Below are 10,386 nucleotides of genomic sequence, written 5' to 3' on the forward strand. Positions count from 1 at the left end.
CATGGTAAGTGATGGGTAGAAAAATAAAAGGTGCTATCGGCACATGAAAGAGAGTTTTGCATTAGGTTGATGATAGTGATTAATTTGAAAATCAAAATGCATTTCACCTTAAATCAAATAACACCATACCTAGGATCCTACTCCAAAAATATTAATTAATATGAAGTAAAGGAGTTTCAGGTCTAAACCAGCTAATTAATGTAGGGCCACAGAAAGCTAGTTGATAGTTTTCCTAAATTCACAGCTACATTCTACCTTCTACTTTGGTAAAATAACAGGAACTAGTCTGAAGTCCTGACAGCGTGAGGCTCAGTTGGAAGAAAAGTTCTACTAAAGAATTTAAGGGGTGTGTACTCAGTCAGGGCAAATTCCAGATGGATAACCCAGAGATCATTTAGATGTGAATATGACAAGTTCAATGAATCCTATGATCTCAGCAAGGGGTCTTTGGCTGTCAGTGTTTTCATGGAAGATTGCCATTCTCCTCCTTAGAATTATATGTAATACTCATAATATCCTGGAAATTTATAAAGTTTTTATAGAGAATTCCAAATGATTATGATGAGGAGGTCTAGGATAATAAGTTGTAATGTTACAATAATATACTTTGTTGCGCTCTAAATAGGCTTTATACAGATTATTTCATTTTATTTTTAGAATAACTTTTGAGGTAAGCACTGGCATTATCGTCATTTAAAAGATAACAGCATTAAGATATTTTCCTAAAGTCACAGGGAGTAAATGGTCAAGTTCATTCATTTATTTATTTATAAAATTTTTACTGAGCACCTACTATGAGCCAGGCACTGTTCTAGCTGGAGCTAGAGCAATAACAACGACAACAACAAAGGCCTTCTGGTAATACACTCTCTAGTGAGAGACAGGAAGAACAAAATAAATATACTCTGATCTGCTAGGTGCTGTGTAGAAAAGTAAAGCAAGGTAAATAAAATAAGAGAATGTCCTTTTATTGAGTGTTTGTATATTTGCTATTTTACAAAGGTTGATTAGAGAAAAATAAGGACATGAAGGAACGAGTGATGTGAATGAAAATCTGAATGGGGGAGAGAACATTCTAATTGTAAGGAAAAGCAGGTGCAAAGATCCTGAGGCAGGAGAGAGCTAAGCGTATTTGAGGAAGAGCAGGAAGCCAGAGTGGAGCAAGGAGAAAGAGAAGTCAGAGAGGTGTATACGAGGGTGGTTTGCAGACCATATATAACCTTGCAGGCCGTGGTCATTTCCTTGGTTTTTTACTTTGAATGAGAGAGGAAGTCATTGAAGGATTTTGAATTGGGAAATAAAAGTCTGATTTATATTCCTCAAAGATATTTTTGACAGTCTTTTGAAAAATAACTCTAGTGGGGCAAAGGTATTGCAATAATCTAAACCTAAAATGAGGGCGGCTTAGACCAACAGTGGAAATGGTAGGTGGTAAGTGGTCAGATTTGGGGCATATTCTGAAGAGGGAGTCAGTGAGTTTTGCTGATAGATTATTTGTAGGCTATAAGAGGAGACGAACCAAGGATAACTTTAAGGATTTTTGCCAAAGGAATGGAAAGAATCAGGGGTCCTTTCCTGAGATAGGAACAAGGCAGGTGACACTAATTTTAAAGAGAAGATCAGGGGTTTCATTAAGCTAGAGATGCCTACTAGTCATCCGGGTGGAGATATCAAGCAGGCAGTCTGACGTGAATCCGGTGTTCTGGGAAAGGTCCTGGCCAGAGAGACAAATGCGGGGGTCTCCACAGTGGTATGCAAAGCCAGATGCGTTAAACACATGGGTGTACTAGTACTTTTATCTATATCTGCTGAGTGGCAGAGTCAGTGCTCCTGGGTTTTACTTACCATAGCGACCCTTCCGGTCAGGAGAGACAATGCGTGAGGCTGTCTGGAGACTAACTGCTGAGTTTTATTCTGAAACTCATTTCCAGTTGACTGTGGATGAAACGTCTCTGCAAAAGTAACTGAAAAGACCTCTCCTCATTCCCTTTCAAGAGGCTTTAAACGGAATTGCTGTTTTCCAATAAGAAGTCCTATGACTATGAGGAAGGTCTCAGGTCTTTTCCACAAAAGCAGTTCCTAAGAGGAAGCAGCAAGGAGGGTTAGGGATGATGGCTTAGGAACCAGGCTATGAGTTTCAGCTCGGCCTTTTACTGTGTGATTTTTGAACAAGTTCCTCGATCTCTCACATCCCAACTGGCTCATCTGAAAAGTGAAGGTTAAAAAAAAAAAAAAAAAAAAAAACCTCTTTAAGAATATGTAAATAAGGCATGTCAAGCATTGAGCCCAGTAGTGCTGCTCAACAAAGTGTCTCCTTCCCTTCTCCTACCAGAATGTACTCTTAGTCTACAGTAAGAGTGTCTTCTGCTAGTCTTAATTTGGTGGCTCTATTAGCCGGTAAAATAGGCTGACAATTATGTGTCCCAAGGAATACTTTATCCCCCGTTAGCATGTTCCTATTCAGTTCTGTTTTGCTCCTCTGAGTTCCTCCTGTTTGGCCACATACCAAAAAAAGTGACCGTGGTGGATGGCTGGTATTATCAACATATGTTGCTGCCCAACAGAGTAAGAGAACTGGTCTCCTTCCGAAGGAAAACTAAAGAAAAACTATTCAATTTACTATGCAGACGCTTCACAGTGATTTAAAACAACTACTCCACAACCAGACTTTCCAAAGTGAAAGTCATCTTTACTACAAGTAAATGACTGCCTCATTTATCCAGAAGATAAAGTGATTTGTTCTTTTATGGATGGGGAATTCGGTTTCCTTATTTACAAAGAACAAGGTCAGAGCTGAAGATGCTGTCTTCCAAATACAAAGCACATTTGTAGAGGGTGTGTTTCACTGAAAGCCAATGTATAAATTACATAAGGGGAGAAAAAGAATTATAGGGTCTACAATTGCTTTCCAGGATACAAAAGAACATTTGATTTTTTTTTTTTCCTCTCTCAGCCTAATTCAGAAGGAAGTGACACTCCAGGGAGTCTGGGTATTTTTTTGTAGGACAAGAAAGCCATTTTTCGAGGGAAGGGAAAGGTATGTGGGGGTTGGGGATGGTGGTGATGATGTCCGCTGTTGAACAAGGCGGTATACAAGGCCTAGGGTACAAGAACTCTTTTTGATTATTAAGTACTTTTCTACACACAAACATATCAATATAATTATAAGGGCAGAGGTAGCTTTAGAATTTCTCTGCTGAAGTGGCTTACAGGTGCCACTTGCTTTGGAAGGGTAGCAAAGAAATTTATCTTGAATCTGTTTATAATCTATGTTTTTAGGGGGTCCAATGAGGGAAAGTATCTCAGGGCCTCTCCAGTTGCCACCACTGTAGAAAGAGCTTTTTTTGTTTAATTGTTCTTCCGTGAAGGGAGTATTGAGGCCCAAGAGTCACACAGCAAGTGAAGTTAACGGGCATCTTCAGTTTCTCAGGCCAGTCCAAAGAAGCAGAAGTTTCTCCCTTCTGGATTCTTTCTCCTTTAATGGTCAGAGGTCCTGTAGTCAGCAACTAGTGATAATTCAGAGTTTGCTATTTCTTAAGGGTCTTGTTTTTGTTGTTGTTTTTGCCTTGTGAAAGAATTACTGAGACTTGAAGAAGATGTGTCCAGCGATTTTAGTTCCAGAAGAAGTCCGACATGCCAGTGAAGGTAACTGGGAAGTTGTCAGGATAAAGGAGCTTTCACGCTGTAAGACCTGTTTTCTGTCAGCAGAAAACTTAGTAATCAGTGTCAGCAAAACCTCATGACAACAGTGGAAGCTTTGCATTTTATACATGTAAAGATTGGAGGTTAAGAATGACTTGATTTTTTCTGTTTTTTTTTTTTTTTTTTTTTTTTTACCCTAATGAAAGAAAGTTAAGAAGTTATCTTCTTGTGATATATGGGAGTATACCAGGTACAAATTGAAGTGCCAAGTGTGAAATTAGGCTACTAAACTAGGAATGAGTTATTTCCTGTTTCTGTAACTTAATCTGAACTATCTCTGAGTAAGAGCTGGGAATAGAGTTGCCAGATAAAATACAGTATGCTCAGTTAAATCTGAATTTCAGATAAATTATAGGTAATTTTTAGTACAAATATGTCCCATGCAGTATTGGGGACATACTCATACTAAAAATAGTTTGTTGTCTATCTGAAATTCAAATTTAACCTGGCAACCTGCGTTACGATTTCCTAAATCTGGAAACCCTAGTTGTTGAGAAGTAGGAAATATATTGTAAGAGAAGAGCAACTTTTAGGTACACCTCCTCTGTGTTTGCAGTGGTGTTGGCGAGAAAAGGTGGTAAGAAATACCTAGAGACAAATTACCTGTGCTGTCGGTTTCCTAGCAGACACCTAAACCATATGCCTAGCCTCGAATCCTCTGAGTTAAATTTTCTGTAGAATCAGAAATGCTGATTCTTCATAGATCCCACAGCAGGAGGTAGGGAAAACCAGTTTTTGACCTTTTGCCCAATGACAATAGGTTAAACTTGAGAAGGACTGGAAATCAGGAAGAACATTTCCTTGGAGAAAGTTAAATGCAGACGCATGCCTTCCTTCTAAAGCTTGGTGAGAGGGAGGGGGAGCTTCCTCCTTATCTGATGCCCAGTGAGAGAAGCTTTTAGAGAACTCTGCAGAGAGCTTGATGTGTTTTCTGAAGTTTCAAGGGAAAAATGGAACTGATGTGTTAACTCAAGACAAGAAAATTTAAAGAAGCAAATCTGTGGCTGGAGCTGCTTGTCTGGTAGCAAAGGAAAGAAAGGTGACTAAACTGGAATCCAAGAGTACTTTTGCTGATGATGGGATAAAGGTTCAGGTTCCCTGTGGACTAGTTGTGGGTCACAGTGGAGAGCCAGCTGAGTCACTTTGAAATGAAAATAGGCCACACTCAAAGAACTTCTAGAAATAGGGCCATGTTGGCAGGAAGAAGCTGGAGGTATTCTGGTGGAGGATGAAGCTGCTGGAGAAGTGTGAAGGCTCTACAGCAGGGCATGCATTTCATCTGGCTTCCACCTTCTTCATTAGCATCTTTTTTTTCCACTTGCTCCTGGATGGTGATGGAAATTAGTCTGATTTTATTAATCCTTCCAATCCCCATGGGAGCCAGCAGTGTGTTTGAATACTCAAAGGCACTGAGACTTCTCAAAAGCATTTCCGGGCTCCAATGAGCCTAATAGGTCCATAATTTTTGATGTCTCTGTGAACGGAATTAATTCATCATATATGTGCATTAAACAAATGAAACCCTGTGCTTTCTCTGCAGGTGATTCAGGCTTGCCATTCTTATCCCAAAGCAATTGAAGTTGTAGTCAACGCCTATGAACACATCAGGTGGAACGTGAAGTGGAAAAGGGCTATCCCGGATGATGACCTGGAGGTAAAGAAACCATTCTCTTTGTCTGGTTTTCGCTATAACATATTTCCAGACTGCAGTGGAAGTACAGAAAATTCTAATTTAAAAATTTGGTTTTGGTGAAAGTGGAGGCATGAGAGTATACAGACGCACCAAGTACATAACGTTTGAAAGTACCTTAGGGGATTTCTCCATTTAAGGGCAAGTCAAACAATTACATAGAGCTGGCAGCTTTACTTTCTTTCTCTCAATTTAGATAAATTAAACGACAGTAACATTTGAGATTGCTCGTATAGCAATTTTACCAGAAGATTAAAGTGTTTCATGAAGATTATTTTATTCGCTTTTAAATATCTTGAAGCTGTTAGTAGGCAGAATATTGAGTACAGTCGACCCTTTAACCGCACAGGTTGAATTGCAAGGGCCCATTTATGCACAGATTATTTTCATCTTGTAAACAGATGGTATAAACTTATGTATCAATGAATATAATATAGTACTGTAAATGCATTTTCTTGTCCTATGATTTTCTTAATAATATTTTCTTTTCTCTAGTTTACTTTATTGTAATAACATGGTATGTAATACATATAACATACAGAATATGTGTTAATTGACTGTTTATGTTATCACTAAGGCTTCCGGTAAATATTAGGCTTTAATTAGTTAAATTTTGGGGAGGTCAAGTGTTGTACACAGATTTTTGACTGCACAGGGGGTCAGTGCTTCTAACCTGAAGTTTCAAGGGAAAAATGGAACTGATGTGTTAACTCATGACAAGAAAATTTAAAGAAGCAAGTCTGTGGCTGGAGCTGCTTGTCTGGTAGCAAAGGAAAGGAAGGCGACTAAACTGGAATCAGGGTCAACTGCATTAAAAACCTTGTGATGGGTCACACAGAAAAGCTGTTGGCAAAGCTGAGTCCTCACTCTACGTATGGACTTTGCTGCCTTTGTAAAGCAGTTCTTCTGCCCAGCCTCCTGTTCTTGATCTGAGCAGTTACAGGCTGTCTTAAACACTCGGAGGGATATCAGGTACAGAGTGCAAAGCTCATTAAGCTTGGAGGACAACGGTTTAGGTACAATCTCATTCTGCTACTTATTAGCCACCTTACCTTTTAAAGGTTGCTGTAGCTTCATTACGTGTTAAAATAGGCGCATAAAGGACTTACAATAATATTTAGATTAATTTAAAATTGCTATCTTGGTTGACACTGGTCCAGGCAGTTCACATAAGTGTATCTTATCTCATTTCCTAGTTCTAAATTATAGCGTAGAGTATTATATCTTCTCCTGTCTCTTCTCTCCTTACCTACCATCCCCTCAGTTCCCCATCTCAATTTCAAGTTTAATTTGTCTTACTGTCAGAGATCCTAGAAAGCTGCCATTGTGTATAAAATTGGGCCTAAATTCATCATTGTAGATTTCTACAGATGTAAACAATGAGGCTTTTCTCACTTTCACTAGTCTTCCCTGCCTTTTCAGAGACACTGGGATTTCTACCACTCTCTCTTCAGCGTGTGCAGTAACTCTCCAAGGACTCTCATGCATTTATCGAGATGCGCCATTCGAAGAACGTTGCACAACAGATGTCACAGAGTAATTCCTTTGCTTTCCCTCCCATTGTCATTGAAAAAGTACTTGCTTTTAGAGCCAGAGGGAATCATTTATTAAGCCTTATGAGACAGAAGTTCCTAATCTCAGATATTTAAGCGGACTCTTTGGGTAGACACAGTTTGCATAAATAAAATGGTACTTGGGTTGATTATAACATTTCAGGGATTTCAAAACACTTTACAAATACTGTGCCAATAATTCTAGGGTTTTGTGGTGAGGGGAAATAAATACAAAGTAACGTGAAAGTAGTCACAAAGACAAGAATGTGTCCAGAAAGTACTGACATAACAATAATAACTATTATATATTACTAGGTGCCTGTTATATTTTTGTAAACATTTTCATGTAGTATCTCATTTGAAATGGGACCCAGAGTTTCTCACAGACAATCTCCCTATCAGTGATAAGTTTACATTACCGTTCAGTGGGCAAAATAGTAGGCTTTCTGATTGGTCTCTTAATCTTGGTATCTTCCCCCCATTCCTACTTAGCAAAAATTCCTGTTGGTAGTTTTGCAAACCCACATCCCCACACAGAGCTCCTTGACTTATTTTTAGTGAAGAAAACTCATAAGCGTAGTCAAAACAAGATCTTTGAGTCAACTTAGAAATGAAAAACTAAGACCAGTCCACTTAAGGGTCAAAAGTGGACATTTCCACACACTCTCATTGAGCCAGAGACTGGAGATGCAATGGTGAGTCCAAAGCAAGGACTCCTGCACTCCAGGACCTCACTATCTAGCAGAGGATCCGGACATACAAGCAGGAAGCTGCCATGTCAAATGTCAGGGGCAAGAGTACAGGTGCAGACTCGTTCTTAGTGCTTGTCTTTCAAAGTCATGTTTTTGACATGAAGTGTGGTTTTCTTTTAAGTATGAAGGTAAAGAGTGAAGGGACTGCATGAGGTAGAGGGGTCTCCTGCTGCCCTGAGTGGAAATTTTGTCACTTTAAGTTTCTCCGCATATCTAGATATTGTTTTATTTTAGTATGATTTCCTGTTTAGTGTGAAGGGAAAGACCTTTCAGTTGATCACGTTGGTCTTTTTAGTAACAGACTGACTGATGACATTTCAGAGCATTTTACCAAGAAAATGAGGAGCGCTTTGCTAGCGATGGCTGGCTACAGAGAGCAAATAAAAAGACTTTTTGGAAAATGGTAAAAGTTTTTAAAAAATGTAAAGATATATGTGTTAGGTTTGTTAGGGTTTGCAAAAAGAAAAATATAGATGATTAACCACTGGACCTCGTGGTTTAGGAGGCCAACTTGCTTCACTCTTTTGTTCTTGCTAATCACTTGGTATTGTTTTTTAGATGTCAGAGCAGAAGTAATTAAGCAGAAACAAATCTCTTTGCCAGTTGTGAACAGGTTTCTTTTATTTGCATGGTTCTCTAGCCTATTTAACTTTAGAAGCCTGAATTTTGAGTAGAGATGATGTCAAATATTCCACTTAGAATGTGCTTCTAAACTGGGATTCTTGTGTTCCTGGTGCCACATAGGAAAAAATCATAGTTGTATACAATAATCTTTTCGAAGTATCAGTTTTATTGGAAATTTTCAGGAAAATATTTTACATTAAAACAAGATCTATATTATGGAATAGAAAGCTGAATTTGTATGAACCGTTATATAAAACATGGTCCTTCAAAAATAGGTTGCTTACATCAAGTCGTGAAAACACATACTGGAATGCTGAGCAGAGGTACATACTACCCTCCACCTTCAGGAAAATTCTGGCAGAAAAATTCGTGATGCAACAATTTAGGTAATAAAATCGATGCTGAGAACAAGGAGAGAGGGTGTTCCATGCATGAGGAAATATTGTTTCTCAGTCTGCTTGCTTGTGTTTAAACATTTTGTGTTAATCTAGGATATAATACATGACTATTTGTTTTGAATTGTTTATTCATGGATTTAAGGTTATTTTTCCTCATCTTTGAACTTTTATTCAGATAACTTAAATAAAGCTCTTCTGTCATCTTTCATCTTCCTGAGTTGTTTATTTACTGAGAAGATTTTTCCTTAACTGACTTTTCAACAGTTAGGCTGACAAACTCTACACTTGGAATTGCTTTCTTCAACCTTTATAAAGAAAAAGAGAATGAGGTGATGTGCCTGGAAATAAATAATACTTTCAAAAAAAAAAAAGCAAAAAGTAAACTCAGAACGCAGGCTATTGCAGTAAGAACAAGAGCATTTTAATAACAATAAAGCGATTGTCCTGAGTCATTATTCTCTTCTGCCTATCACCATCTCTTTTCTCCTGGGTTTTTCATTTCCCTGCATTCTCACCATTCACACAATTCTGGGAAACAGCAACGAGGAAATCATATCCTCACGATGCCTTTGTTACTTTCTAGTCATTTAATGGCCTGGGAAAAAAAAACTCTCTGTAAGCTATACGTGGATGCATCTTTGATATGAGACCACCTATTCAGTTTTCTCCCCTTCTCAAGATCTAGACACTTGTGTTCTATTTTTTTAATCATCTAGTGTTACATTGCCACTTTGTCCAGCTATCCTGAACCCAGTGGCCTCTAATAAAAAACACAGCAGTCAAAAGTTGTTTGTAGGGATAAAGAAAATAACAAATCATTTGCAGTGGATTATCAGTGTGGGAAAAAAACAAGTGAGCCTTACATTTTTGTTACTCAACTGACAGTGAAAACTTCACAAAGTTTTAAACTGACACATATTGGAAACTTTTTAAAAAGAATCCAGTTATTCACTCAGTTTCCTTGAAGCACAGACACTGTAGCTAATAGCTGTAAGGAATTCATTGTCACTTTCTTGAGGAGTCTAAATAGATGCTTTACAGTTAGATGTTAAGAATTTTGGCTCTAGTACCTGTCTATATGGATTTATATTCTGCCTCTCAACCTTATTTGACCTATTATCTAGAGAAAATGACAACTTTGCTTCATGCCTCAGTTTCTTTAGTTGTAAAATGGGAATAATAATGGTATCTACCTCAAGACTTTTATATGATTGTTTTGAGGTGTGGGAAAGAAACCGTTTTCCTTGACCCTCTTAGGATCCCTGGCTGGGTCCGAAAATTAAACTGACAAAGACCTTACATGAGAAAAGCATACAAATTCATTTAATATAAATTTTTATGTGACACAGGAGTCTTCATAGGGAAACAAAGATCTCAAAAAAAGTTAGACTTGAGTATTTTAATGCTAGGTTTGATGATGAGTAGGCAGTCATGTAGAAATGGGATAGGTTAAGGAGTACGAGGTAATTGTAGTAAACTGGGGGAATCTGAGGCCTGTTTGTTAGAATTTTTCTTGATATCCCTTTGTCTTAGATGATAAGGATGCCCCTTTCCTCCAGGTACAGGGAGGGCAGGAAGGTATTATGATCTGTTCCAGAGGATAAAGGGATGGTGTCAGCGTGACCTCCCTGCTTCTGCTGCTTTCTCATACTCTTTCAGCTTAAAAT

General features: G+C 38.2%; 1 protein-coding gene across 1 annotated transcript in view; it reads left to right on the forward strand.

Moving 5' to 3' along the window:
- The window catches only part of ASB4 (ankyrin repeat and SOCS box containing 4), a 52,915-nt gene extending 43,659 nt beyond the window's left edge, over positions 1–9,256 (forward strand). Inside the window, exons 4-5 of the mRNA XM_016131466.2 lie at positions 5,243–5,356; positions 6,815–9,256. Coding sequence (XP_015986952.1) covers positions 5,243–5,356; positions 6,815–7,003 — 303 coding nt within the window. The 3' untranslated portion in view covers positions 7,004–9,256. The remainder of the gene's footprint in view (positions 1–5,242; positions 5,357–6,814) is intronic.
- The last annotated feature ends 1,130 nt before the right edge of the window (positions 9,257–10,386 follow it).

Source organism: Rousettus aegyptiacus, unplaced genomic scaffold (genome assembly GCF_014176215.1).
Source record: "Rousettus aegyptiacus isolate mRouAeg1 unplaced genomic scaffold, mRouAeg1.p scaffold_m13_p_13, whole genome shotgun sequence".
NCBI classification, from domain to species: Eukaryota; Metazoa; Chordata; class Mammalia; order Chiroptera; family Pteropodidae; genus Rousettus; species Rousettus aegyptiacus.